Below are 14,162 nucleotides of genomic sequence, written 5' to 3'. Positions count from 1 at the left end.
GTTAAAATCCAGAATACTGAGAACAGATGGCACGGATATGGGGAGCAGGCACTCCCATTCCCTGATGGTGGGAATGTAAAATGCAACAGCCATGTTGGAATGCACTGATAATTCCTCCCAATATACTTTCACTATGTAATCCAACAAATGCACACTTGTTTGGGCAAAGAAGCAGAAAACTTAAGTGCACACAAATATCTGCACATGGACATTGTGATGATTGACAGTGGGGGTCAACTTGATTAGATTAAGGGATGTCCACAAAATTAGTACAACACATCGCGTTCTGAAGCAATTAGATCATGAGGCTCTGACCTAGTGAATGGTTTAACCCTTTGGCAGGTTTAACTTTTTAAGAGATCTTTGGCAGGGGGTGGCACGGTGGAAAATGGAAACTGGAGAGAATAGGTCACTGGGGGCTTGTCCTTTGGGATTATATCCCCCCCCCCTCTTTCCTGTAGATGTTCCGCTCCGCTTGTTCATTGAAGTGAAGAACCTACTCTACCACATACTCCCATTGGCATGCCTTTCTTCTGCCCAAGCATATTGGACCAAGCAACAGACTAAAAGGAAATACAGAATAGAGAAAATAGAATCTGTCAGGGACTTGAGGTGCTCTGATCACCCATAAATTATTCTAGGGATTACTGGAGCCCAGAGATCTAAAGATAGTAGGAAAACGAACAAGTTGTGTCCAAAAGGGTAGCAATTCAAGTCTGGTGTGGATGAGATTATGAAGGGAAAGAGAAAAGAGAACTTAAGATCAAGTCAGAATTCCAATTGCCAGGAGTGATGACACAGACCTATAATCCTATCACTGGGAATGTAGAGGCATTGTGAGTTCAAGACCAGTCTGGTCTACCTAGCAAGTTCTTGTCTCTACAAAAGAAGGTAATTCCATCAAATAACAGCCAGATAGAAGTGGAGCCTGTAAACAAGGAGAGATGGAGCAGTGAATAGAAGAAAACCTGAAAAGACATCTAATACACATATGGGAAAGACAGGTCAAGTGACAATTCTGTCAGAATTCATGTGGAATGATGACCATTCGCAGGAGTGGAAGTCACCAGCAGAGCTGCTTTGGAGACATGGTGGGTGATGTCAAGTTGGGGTGGTCTGAGAAGTGGGTGAGAGGTGAGGACAAGAGACAAAGTGCTGTTATTTCAAAATCCTGCAGCTGTCGTGGAGGAGGTGGTTCTGTCTGAGAGCAGTGAAGACTTCAAACAGCGGCCTGGAGGCCTGCTGGCGATCCACCTATTACAGCCAGAGAATAGCCGGAACAGATTTGCAGTGGAGCAATGTGACTTATGTTGCCTGCTGCACCAAGGGAGTCCACACAAGCCGGGAAACACAGGTAAGGGGTTGTGGGAAAAGACTGGTAGGATCTGGATGTGTAGACAATTGATTTGAGGGTATGTTTAAGGAAGTGAGGTCTTTTGTGGGTTGCATGTCAGGAAGAGGTAATTCTATGACTAGATCTTTCTTAGAAAACACAAACTTGTAATTGGTGAAGCAGCAGCAGTTTTGGTGGCTGAGATGAGGGATGTTTGATATTTTTGTGGCTTGGACTGTCTTCTCTGGTCTCTATCCCAGTGGAACATCGGAGATTCATCCTGCTCCCGGTCGGTCAGCTGCTGCTTTGCCTGCTCAATCACACTGGGAACAGCGGACAGGTGCGTCCCTGCCTCCCTTCTTCCGGCATCCTCCAGGGTTCCGCTCCTGACGTCCTGGTCACAGCACACGAGACCGCGCGAGTGCAAAGATGACTGCCACGGTCATCTTTGGGACCAAAAGCCGGTCTGGACGTCAGGTTGGGCCCCAAACTACTCCGCTCCTCCCGGGAAACGCCATATCAAGTCACGGGATCAGGTGCCCAGGCCAGAAGCGCTTGTGCGCTTGCGCAGCCCAACCCCGCCCCCGCGCTTAGCACTCTGGGTCGGCGGCTGCGCGGCGCGCGATTGGCAGGGTCTCGCGCGGTGACTGACGGCGCCGCCGCCGCCGCCGCCGCCGCCCAGGGTAGCGCGGAGCCTCCGCTCCACCGCCCGCCGCCATGGACCTGTTCGGGGACCTGCCGGAGCCCGAGCGCGCGCCGCGCCCGCCTGCCGGTAAGCGGCGCGGGGAGAGGGCGGCGCCGGGGTGCGCGGCCTCCGCCATCTTCGCGCCACTGCCGCCTCAGCCTCGGCCTGTGCCTCTCCGGGCCGGAGCGACCGCGCGGTCTGGGTCCCGGCCTCTCGTGGCCCACGCACGAAGCCCCGCGCCGAAAGGTCGGGACACCCTGGGTTTAATTTGGCCACAGCAAGACTCCCAGGCGGGGGCTCTGGTCCCGGGCCTAACTGCGTGCCGGAAACCCCGAGAACTTAGAGAACAAGTTTCCACTCCGGTTCCCTCGGTGCGGGACTTGCACGGTCAATGCAGGGCGGTGTGGCCGACCAGCTCGGGAGGAGGCGTGTGCAGCTCACGTTTTGGGAACGGCTTTGGCAGAGAATAGGAAGGTGGAGAGGACCAACCTTTGCCTTCAGAGCGTTCAGTTCTGATCTTAAGAGATTATAAACCGTGGGAAACGCTAGGTAGCCAGTGGAACGGTACCTGAATTCTAGTGAGAGAGACTGGGGCAAGAGGCGGCTTTTAGTGAGGGCTTCCCGAGATGGAGAACCCGATGGTTGCAGAGATTCTAGACAGGAAGACCTTGTGTTCGTCCAGAAGGGGCCAGGGCTCAGATCTCCAGCTTGCCGGAGCGTGGCGGGCTAGCATGGGAGAGTGCTGGGGTTTCGGGTCATGAGACGGTATTGTTGTGTTCCCTTCAGGGCCTGTGTATTGGCTTCTCACCTGCGCATCTCCAGACTTTATCGAGATGCTTTGTAGTGTCATCTTTTTGCAGTTGCTTCTGGTAATAGTACCGTTACTTGCTCCCACCAACCACTCTGATACCACAGGAGCTTCTAAGTAACTACACCTTGAGGCTGTGAATTTGACCCTGCCATTCTTTTTGAAGATAACCACCGTTAGAGTTTTGAGTGAAGCTGACTTTATACGGGTAGTCTTACGTCTTTCACAGGAGTATAACCTGTATCTGTGCTTTGGGCAGATTTGGATTACCAGGTGTGCCTGGAAATCTGTCATCATTGTAGTCCCTATTGCTTTTGATCCAAAATTAATTTGAGTCTTCCCCGATGTCAAGGCTCTCTTGACATGACATAAAACCTTACAATTCCTTATTAAAATTTGGGATTTAGCAGATGGAGTGCAGAGGGCCCAGGCTCACCTGCTTGTATAGAGGCAATGGGGTATTTTAAGATCCTTTGCTCCCTAGGAGTACATTTGGGAAGTGCTTTCTGCTTCCAGGAGGACGCTGACACTGTTACAGTGTATTCTTCAAGTTTTAAAACAAGACAGGCTTTCAGAATTTGTGGAGGACAGGAAGCTGAGGGCTAAATCCTGAATAGGTTGGCACAATTGAGATTCAAAGTTACTGTAGCAAGCAATTAAAACAGACTAGATGAGCTTAGCCCGGGTAACACATCTGTAACCCCAGCACTCACGGAAGCCCAGACAGGAGGATCCTGAATTCAGACCAGTCTGGACCACATAGTGAGACTTTGTTTCAAAAAACAGCAACAGTACCTACAAAATAGCTACAAAACACCCTAACGAGAAAGTTTTGTTTTGTGGTGTTTTAATGTGTACAAGTGTTTTGCCTGCATGTATATTTGCATCACCTGTGTGCCTAGTACCTGCAGAGGCCCAGAAGGGAGTGGAGCCCCTGGAATAGAGTTACAGGTGTGAGCTGCCATTTCTGTGCTGGGAATTGAACCTAGGTCCTCTGAAAGAGCAGTCAGTGCTCTTAACTGCTGAGCCATCGTCTCTAGCTCCATGAATATGATTTAAATGGTTTAATATGATTTATGGTTTAAAAATTGATTTGCATACCATACTATTTACCAGTCTAGCTGGTAACCTGGGGGACCTGGGGAAATTGAGCCAATAAATGAGGCAGACTAAAGTCTCATGCAGTAGCCAACTTTATTTAGAGCATCAGACAATTTATACTCTGAGGGTTAAGAAGAGCCACATGAGTAAAGTGTACAGTCACAAGGACAAGCTGCACTTGGCATAAATATGTTTTCCATAAAGGCATAGAAACATTTAATTGGGTAATAGCAGCAAACAATAATGAGAAATCTGAAGTAAAATCATTCCTAGTCATTACACCTGGGAGGAGCATGAAAACACATTCCAAGAACAATTCTGTGTTTTGAAGGAACTGACGCCATAAGACTCATGTCTTGTTTTCTTGGTGTTTTCTGACAAGCACTCAGAATTCTCACAGGACTCCATTCTAAGACCTGTTCCAACATCATACTTTGTTTCAGTAAATCGAGGGTTGCTAAGTAGTCAGAAGGACAAGGCTAAATTGCATACTGACCCTCATACATGATGGATTAGTGTAACAGGTTTCCCAAAATAATACTGGGATCAATAAAAAAAAATCTAGCCATTTTCATGTAGTGTGTAGAAAGTGGAACATAACTGTGCCTTCAGATCTGACTTTGCACTACCCTTTTGCCTTCAGGAACTATTGGCTTGTATGTACAATAGGTGATGCCTCCTGCAGATTGTGTATGGATTAAGAAGTGTCAGTATGTTTAATGGAACCCATGGCCCAGGTTGGACCACATAGTCAGGGCTTTGCAGGTGTTGGCCAGTTATCATCCGTGAGATGTGCATTGTAACAGCACTTTAAAACCAGTTGCAATGATTTTGGAGTGTGTGGAGGAAGATGATGCCACCACTCAGCACAACAGTCATGTTTTGTTGAATTCTTTTGGTTTGGTTTTTTAGTATCAACTCTTATGTGCACATCCACATGACTTAAATTTTTGTGGCCTGTATAACATGTAGTAAGTATTTGTTACATGTTTTCAGATATTGCACTAAATTAGCAGTCTTTATCCCAGGACTTAAAAGATTTTGATAGTTGAGCATATCAATTAAAAGAAAAAAGATCTATCTTTTGCTAAAAGGGAAGTTGCTTATTTATATAAGTAGTGAAACTTTTCTCTTAGATCCATAAAATGCTTACATGGATTGTTTAGTTATGTAGAGTGGGGTTCACTTGTTTGGTTGTTAACACCTGTATATTTAAAACTCATGGTCAGTGTGGAGATAGAGCATAGTATGTGTGAGGTCCTGGGTTCAGATCTGGTACCCGATTGTCAGCCTGGGGCTATTGCTCAGTGGTAGAGCACATATTTAGCATGAGAAGTCTTGAGTTCAATCCCCAGCACTTCAAATAAAACTGATGTTTAATTGTTAAGGATTATTTGACAGGCTAACTTCAAAGTGTGTATTTTAAGGACTAGTGTGAAGATACATGTCTGTAATCTCAGCACTCGGAAGCAGAGGCAGGCAGATCTCTATGAGTTTGGGACCAGCCTGGTCTGTAGAATGAGTTCCAAGATAGCCAGGACAGCACAGAGAAACCCTATAATAATAATAACAATAGTAGTAGTAGTAATAATAATAATAAAGCAATTGAGGAAGAGCCTGGATATCGACTTCTAGCCTTTACACACACTGTATACATACTGCATGCACATGTGTGCACACAGCCACCGACATGTACAGTACTCACCTCCATGAGTATTTATTTGAAAAATATTGGAAATACAAATATAAAATAAAGGTTGAAATAATGTCAGAAGACATATTACTCTAGAGCTTAGTGTATAAGTAAGATAAAATACAAGTCATAGAAAGTTAAAGTGAGAAAATAATACAATATATATTATAAAGGATTAATATATTAATATCTAATGATTGAAAAATTCACAGAATTAATAAAAAGATAACCCCTTAGTGCATGCCTTTAATCCCGGCACTTGGAAGGCAGAGGTAGGCAAACCTCTGAATTCAAGGCCAGGCCGGTATAGGATTACATAGCAAATTCCAGGACAGTCTGAGTACATAGTATGATGCTGTATCAAAAACAAAACAAAAAAGTCTCATCATAATATATAATATCCAGTAAACATAATTCCTGGATATAGATAATGGGGGGGGATGAGTGATATTAGCTGTGATTGGAAGGGTGCATAGTTCATTTTCTATTAGTGTTATGGATCAGAGTTGCATGTTGTCTGGTGGAAGCTGACAACTGTAGCTCACATACTTTGGATTTCTTTTCAAAACAGTGCAAAGTTTTGGCTAATGAAAAGTTCCATAGTATAGTGTTTATGACCCACGTCTCTTCCTGGCCTTTTGTCTAAGCTCAAATGTGTTTATAGTTACAGAGTGTGTGTGTGTGTGTATAGAGAGAAATAGAGATAGATATAGATAGATATATAGATATAGATATATATTGAGCTGAGGATCGAACCCAGGGCCTTGTGCTTGCCAGGCAGGTGCTCTACTACTGAGCTAAATCCCCAACCCTGTAATTTACATTTTTTTATTTTGGTTTTTAGAGACAAGGTTTCTCTGTGTAGTTTTGGTGCCTGTCCTGGATCTCGCTCTGTAGACGAGGCTGGCCTCGAACTCACAGAGATCCGCCTGCCTCTGCCTCCCAACTGCTGGGATTAAAGGCATGCACCACCACTGCCCACTAGAGTATATTTTAAAGGATCCAAATACACATGTGTTTGAGCATATAGGTGATATGAAAGGTGGCCAAAGAGATCCTGATTAGCCTGGGGTTATGTTGTAGGAGAACTAACTGTAAGGTATGATTGGTCTTTGTAAAGTCCAAGGCTGTGCCCAGCAAGAGCCCGCACTGGGGAATCAGTCAGCTAGGTTTGAGTCTTCACTCCACGCCTCACAGCCCACTCCTTTGGAGCAGGTATTTGGCCTTGGTGTCTCAGCTTCCTCTTCATTGAGTAGTAACAGTATCAATTGATTTAAAATATTTAGAACCCTTAGTGCATTACAAGCAATGAGTGTTTTACAACTAATCTCAGTTATGGGCAATAAAATGTGAGGTAATCTCACTGTGTTTAATTGAAGTACCTTTGATGGTATTCTAGAGTGAAAAAGAACACCATACTGTTCTTTAAAGGTGCAATTTGAACACTTTCAGTGTTAGGGCTGAAGAGGGGGACCAGGCTGGCATGAGGCAGGAAGTCTGTGAGGAGTGCCTGAAAGAACTGAAAATACACGTTACTTCTGCAAAGACAGCTTTCTCTGATGGACAGTGGTAGTGAAAAGATGATGCTTAGAGGAGAAGGATTGGTTGTTAGGTTGGCCTCTTTGCTGTAATATACATGCTTCTCTCCTTAAGACGCTTGGCCTGCTGGTATCCTAGCCCACTGAATGAAGTGTGGTTTTCCTAGATTATCTCATTTTTAAAAATTTGTGCGTATGGGTGTTTTGCCTGTATGTAGGTGCACCAGGTATGTCTGGTTTCCCCAGATGTCAGAGGACAGTGTTAGATCCCCTGGAGCTGGAGTTATGACTTGTTGTGAGTCACCTTATGAGTGCTAGGAATTGAGCCCAGGTCCTCTGCAAGAGCAAGTACTCCAACTGCCGAGTCATCACACCAGCCCTCAACCCAATACAGTTTTGAGTGTCAGCGGAATGGACATTTTGATTGTTAGGCCTTTGGAAGTGAGCTGATAGAATATTAGGAGTTTGGTAGAGGAATTAATACATAGAGTAAATACTCTTTAGTGTTCTACTTCTTGGGCTAGAGTAGTTCATTGTGTCTGTGGGTTCCGTAGTTGTAAATTCAACATAACACAAATTGTAATTTTTTTTAAAGCTGTACTGAGCATGTGCATGGTTTCTAGTTATACTTAAGTGACACAGTCTAGGAGCCATTTTGCAGTATTTACCCATGTATTGGGCACTCAGATAGTCTAGAGACAGTTTGAAGTATACAGGGTAATGTTGGTGGGTTGTTTGGGTAAGGACATCTAGGTAAGATAGTGACCATCCCTGGATTTGAGTATTGGAATGGTCCCAGAAGCAAGGGGCAGCTTTACTTCCTGTTTCCATACGTTTTATGTCTCTTGAGAAAATGAAATAATTTTTGATTCCTCAGTTGGGGGGATCTTGACAGAGCGTATTTTCTCACGTGTAATATGGGAATAAAGCAAAAGAGATTTTGTTCACTTTAGGGTTTTTGTATATATTAAGGTACTTCTGACCTAAATATCCCCAAGATATCCCTTCCTTGGAACTGGTAAATTCTACTTTTTGTTTTAAAAGAGGAGAGTTGGGCCAGGGAGGCAGTTCAGTGGGTGGAGTGCTTGCCATGTAAACATGAAGATAGTTCAGACCCACTGCCTATGTAAAGGTAGAGTGGGCAGAGGGTTTCTGTGTTTTGTTTTGTTGTTTTGGAGCTGAGGACCGAACCCAGGGCCTTGCACCTGCTAGGCAAGCGCTCTACCACTGAGCTAAATCCCCAACCTGAGAAGGATTTCTGAAGTCAAGTGGCTAGCTAGAATAAACAAGCTCTAGGTTCAAAAGACCCTTTAGAGATTAAAGAAGACAGCCAGCATCCACCTCTGGCCTCCATGTACACACAATGGCACTTGAGCACACACACATACACATGTACACACAAAGGGTAAAAAGGAGAATTGATACCCATCTGTCTATTTTCTGGTTTCTATTGCTGAGAAGAGATACCATGACCATGGCAACTCTTTTTTTTTTTTTCCGTTTTGTTTTGTTTTGTTTTTTGAGATAGGGTTTCTCTGTGTAGCTTTGCTCCTTTCCTGGAACTCACTCTGTAGCCCAGGCTGGCCTTGAACTCACAGAGATCTGCCTGCCTCAGCCTCCCAAGTGCTGGGATTAAATGCGTGAGCCACCACCACCCGATGGCAACTCTTATAAAGGAAAAACATTTAATTGGAGTGGCTTACGTTTTCAGAGTTAGGGTTAGTTGTAGTCCAACATGGTGGCCTGCAGGCAGACATGGTGCTGGAGAAGGAGCCATGTGTCCTATATCTTGGCTTGCAGGCAAGAGGAAGTGGTCTGTTTCACTGGGCATATATGAAACCTCAAAACCCACCTCCACAGTGACACTTCCTCCAGCAAGACCACACCTACTCCAACAAGGCCACACCTACTCCAACAAGGCCACACCTCCTATTAGTGCCACTCCCTTTGGGGGCCATTTTCTTTCAACCTACCACACAATCTCATCTTTATATGGAGACCAAATCATGATACTGACGAATCTCTTAAATATAAATTTTTCTAAGTGAACTGATTTACATGAGGATGTTTTTGCATGTGGTCTAAGAAATAAGCAGTAGAACAAAGATCTGAGTATTAGGTTCATAGGTGCTAGGAGTTGAACCCAATCTTCTGAAAAGGCACTTTAGGAGGTAAACATGCTGTGTAGTGGTCATCTATACCCAGCCATACATTCTGAGAACCCATGTAGATACTAAAAACTCTATGTTCCCTGTGCATGGTATTGTGATAAAGTTGAATTTTTAAATTAAGCCTGGGAAGAGATTGACAGTAACTAATAATAAAACAAATAGAATATATCATAAGAAGTGTGTTTTAAGAGCTGGAGAGATTTGCTCAGTGACTAAGAGCACTTCTTGCTCTTGAGAGGATGCAGGTTCCATTCCTAGCACCTACACGATGGCTTGTAATCACCTGCAGCTCCAGTTGCGGAGGATCCAATGCCCTCTTTTGGATTCTGGGTACCAGGCATGCACATGGTACACAGACATACATACAGACAAAACACTTATACGCATAAAATTAAATAAATGTAAAATTTAAAGCTGGGCAGTGCTGGCACACACCTTTAATCCCAGCACTTGGGAGGCAGAGGCAGGTAGGTGTTTGAGGACAGCCTGGTCTACAGAGTGAGTTCCAGGAGAGGCTCCAAAGCTACACAGAGAAACCTTGTCTTAAAAAACAACAGCTGTGTGCTTTGAGGACATTCTTAAATAAAATAAAAGTTACTTGAACGTAAATGGTGTAATCCTATAAATGGTCTGATAACCACAATGGCAACTAATCACTAATGGCTTCCAAGTGATTAAGTGACGGGCAGCTTGGAAAGCAAGGATTCCCTGGATGAAGGGATACACAGTGGGCCGGGGCTGAGGGTAGCACAAGGTTTCATTATGCTGACTTAGAATAGTGTGCAGTTGAAAACAAGACTTACTTTGGAAGTTCCCTTTTTAATACAGTTGGACTGCAGTTGATACTGACTGACCAAGGTCTTCAGATTCTTAGGTTGAAAAAAAAAAAAAAACCCAGAAACATTCTTTAGCTTTTTTTCTGAGGCCTGTACATCCTGAAACTCCTCTTTTCTCCATTGATTGACATTGCTGGTGACACTAAGTTATAGTAGGTTCTTTCCCATTGCATACCAGTATAGCATTCAGTAGTGTCCATGGACCTTTGGAGGCTTCCTCCACTTCTCAACTCCACCTTGAGGTACAAAAGTCATTTTTCCACTTTCAGTGATTCTCTTTGAAGGGAAGATTTTAGGAACATGGGTACATTATGTGTAGTTTAGTGGTAGAGCACACACTTAGCATGCATTCCGTCCTTAGTACTTGGGGACAGGGAAGGGGAAGAAGAGGCTGGCATGGTGGCGTATGCACACCTTTAACCCCAGTACTCAGGATGCAGAGGCAGGAGGATCTTTATAAGTTTGAGGTTAGCTTGGTCTATGTTGAGAATTTCAGGCCAGGGCTATATGGTAAGACCCTGTCTCCCTCTCCCACCCCACCCCCAAAAAATACCTTTTAAATTTGGCACTTGTTAGGGTATCATTTTGTTGTTTTTATGTTGACTCTGATTGTTGGAAACAGGGGCTCTTCCATAGTAAATAGCTGTCCAGAAGAGATTTTAAAAGATGTCTGTTTAAAAGTCTGACTCGTAGCAAGCTGACTCTAAGCAGGGGAGGGCATGGTGTTCCCTGGGTGACCATCTGCTCTCTAACAGGTTTTTTGTTTTAGGGATAGAAGAAGCACAGGAAGGACCCATGCTCTTGGAGGACCTGCCCCCGGCCAGCAGTACTGATTCAGGTACAGTCTTCAGGCGTTCCCAGGTGTGTGTCAACGTCTACTCATCCTGGGATTGTAGTTGTCTCAATCTTTCTCCCTTTCCCCCATTTTTAACACACAGATGTTTTAGGTGTTGGCTGTCTTTAAGTTTTGAACCCATGGCCTCAGGTAAGGCAGAAAGACCTGCAGTAGCTAACCCTGAGAAGTACTGCATAAACACGATGAGCAGTTTTCTCTGGTTCAACTCTGTATTTTACTAGTTGAAGTAAAATTCAGCTCTTTAAGACAGACTTTGTTTTCTTTGAAATCATACAACTTTAAAGTAGGTTCCGGATATTATTCCCTGCAGAATGAGTTGCACCGGATTGACACAAGTGTTGAGTTTGTCTCAATAACCTGTTGCATAGGTGTCCTGGTGGGATGGATTCTGGAACTGAAGCCTGGTTGTTCATTTTGGACTCACTCTAGGTTCTTCTGTGTTTCAGGATCTGGGGGACCTTTACTCTTTGATGATCTCCCACCTGCTGGCAGTGGTGATCCAGGTAGGCAAACAGATTCCAAGGTGTGGATGGAGATAATCTTTCCTTTGCTACTGTGTAAGCTGTATCCACAGGTTTTAGCAGGATTTTGAATGACACTGAAATTCAATACAGACAAAGTCTATTTATTAAAACTGAACAGGCACCCTCAGGTGGAGGCAGAGATTGAGACTTCAGTAAGTACCACATCACCATTTGTTTCTTTCCTTGCCTTCACCTGCTAGGCTGACTTTTAAGAATTAAGATCCAGGCATGGAGATGCCTGCCTATAATCTCAGCATTCAAAAGGCTAGAGCAGAGAGAACCTGAGTTCCACACTAGCTTGGGCTACAAAGTGAGCTCATGTCTCAATAATAATTTTAAAAGGTCAGAAATTCACTCTGAACTTTGATGTTAACCTTTTCAAAAATTTCAGTCTGCCTCATGATGCCTCGTGTTCCCCACAGACACAGATACATGACAGTGTTCTGTTCTTTTTGTGTCCTGTTAGGGAAGAGGGAAGAATGATGAGTATACTGTTAGGTTACAGCCAAAGACTGCTTATTCCAGCTAGTTGAGAGCTTCTTGCTTGGAGTTGCTGTGATGGGCACTGGGGAGAGGCTGTGGATGGTCCTGGGTTTTGTAGTTAAAAGTTCCATTTGTTACCAAGTAGAAAGAACACTTGCTACTTTTCCAAATAGATTTTTGTTTCATAGGTTTATCCCTGTGAAATCAATAGGCTTACTCAGAAAAAAAGCATTTAATTGTCTTATAAGAATCACAAAGTTTTCAGGGCTGTTGATTCATACCAAAAAATTACAGCATGCTCAAATCATTCAGCCTTGAAAATTTCCCTAATGAACTCAGTGCTCTTAATTATATGAGGGTTAGTATGCAAAACAAATGTTTTTATAGGTTTAATTTAAAGATAATTTAAGAATAACTAATTTCTTAGTTATTTGGGGCAGAAAACAATAATGACTGCACAGCACTCTTGATTTACATATGGGGCACTCTTGGTGCCCAATATTTTGGATTTCTTGGAAGACTGCTCATTCTTCTCAAGTGGGCAGAAACTATGTTTGGGAATTGACCCTGTGCTAATCTATAAGGTAAGTTCTAGTGAAGAGTCTTTTATATACAGACCATGTGCTGTGATGAAATGGAATTCAGCTGGAGGTCAGTTTCTGCAATGTACTTTATTTTGAAATTAGAAAGGAAAACTAGGACTCAAAAGTAAGCAGCATGATGCTGTTGGAGAGACATTGAGGAGACTCTTGTAAACACCCATTATATTTTCTTATTAAGTTGCTCTTTTATGCAGGGTGTCGTGTATTTTGTAATACCATTGTGGAAATATGCCCTTGCAAGTAGTTGAGTCTTCATTTGGGAAAGAGTAGGTTGAGTGAATGGCCTCAGGAACCCTTACAGATATTTGACATAACAGGTACCACAATAGATGGTTTATATATCTCATCCCTATCGACATTCACACAGTTCCTGGAGATGGTATGTATACTCTCACCATGTTATGGGTGAAGAAACTGTGGCTGAACTTTATTTATGCATTCCAAACACATGAGCACGGCTGGGGCAGTTAGGTATAGCTTGAGTACAGACAGAGGTAGGGACATTTCCAGCAGTACTTTGTGCCTTTTAACTTGAATTGCGCCTTTTAGGAACCTGTTACTTGTTTGGATTTGTTCAGGAATATATGAATTTGCTTACAGCTTTTGGAAATTTCCCTATTGATCATAAGGGTGTGTGAATGTAACACATCATGAATATGCTACAGGCTAAAAGTTTGTTTGTATACAAAGTTCTGCTACTGAGAAGTCTCTGGGACAGAGACACTCGGGTTCTCCATTCAGCCTGGATGTGCCCTGTCTTCTACCTCCTCAACCATAAGTCCTAGCCCTAGGCACTGTATTTAGGCTGGTTCTTGCCTAAAATGCCTCGGTGTCTCTGGGTCTTGACTGGATGGCGCCTGGTCCACTAGTGACTCTTTCTGCATTCTAAAGCTATTTCTGTCTGGCTTTTACTTCATTTCTAGGTTCTCTTGCCACATCAGTTTCCCAGGCAGTGAAGAATGAAGGGAAAGGAGCAAAGAGGAAAACTCCCGAGGAAGAGAAGAATGGCGGTGAAGAGCTTGTGGAAAAGAAAGTTTGTAAAGGTTTTCAGACAGTTTGAAAACAAATGTATTAGATTTCATACCTTAAACATCCCAGAGCAAAACCAGTCTCGGCTTCCTAACTGCAGTACTTCTCTGAGTTTAAGAAGTGGGCTTGACCCCCCCCCCCCCCTTTGCAAATGATTTCTAAGACTGCCTTTGCTTTTTAGGTACTTGTCTGACCTGACAGGAAACCAACCACATTGTTCCTCTGAGTTGAGAAGGACCTGTGCTTTTTTTCCTTTTCAGAAATGGCTGATTTTTGATTATCCATTCTTTCTGACTACCAGTCTTTGTTTTAAAACTCTTGATTAGCTTTGACTGAGAGAAATGGCTGTAGACTTTCACTTCCTGTACTGACTGAGCCATGGCTGTAGACTTTCACTTCCTGTACTGACTGGGACATGGCTGTAGACTTTCACTTCCTGTACTGACTGGGACATGGCCGTACTTTCACTTCCTGTACTGACTGAGACATGGCTGTAGACTTTT

General features: G+C 43.6%; 1 protein-coding gene across 4 annotated transcripts in view; it reads left to right on the top strand.

The window, feature by feature from the left end:
* Positions 1-1,303: 1,303 nt before the first annotated feature.
* LOC118573106 (ILK associated serine/threonine phosphatase) overlaps positions 1,304-14,162 on the top strand; it is a 28,630-nt gene continuing 15,771 nt past the window's right edge. The window contains exons 1-5 of one of the 4 annotated variants that reach the window (XM_036173189.1): positions 1,304-1,354; positions 1,594-1,673; positions 10,935-11,003; positions 11,468-11,524; positions 13,554-13,673. In XM_036173189.1, the coding sequence (XP_036029082.1) occupies positions 1,308-1,354; positions 1,594-1,673; positions 10,935-11,003; positions 11,468-11,524; positions 13,554-13,673 (373 nt within the window). In that variant the 5' untranslated portion in view covers positions 1,304-1,307. Of the gene's footprint in view, positions 1,355-1,593; positions 1,674-1,930; positions 2,106-2,153; positions 2,265-10,934; positions 11,004-11,103; positions 11,151-11,467; positions 11,525-13,553; positions 13,674-14,162 lie in introns of those variants that run through there. The other 3 variants (XM_036173190.1, XM_036173191.1, XM_036173192.1) reach the window with 3 other exon arrangements.

The sequence above is a fragment of the Onychomys torridus genome, chromosome 23 (genome assembly GCF_903995425.1).
Source record: "Onychomys torridus chromosome 23, mOncTor1.1, whole genome shotgun sequence".
Taxonomy (NCBI): Eukaryota; Metazoa; Chordata; class Mammalia; order Rodentia; family Cricetidae; genus Onychomys; species Onychomys torridus.
This window is presented reverse-complemented; position numbering and strand designations above follow the sequence as displayed.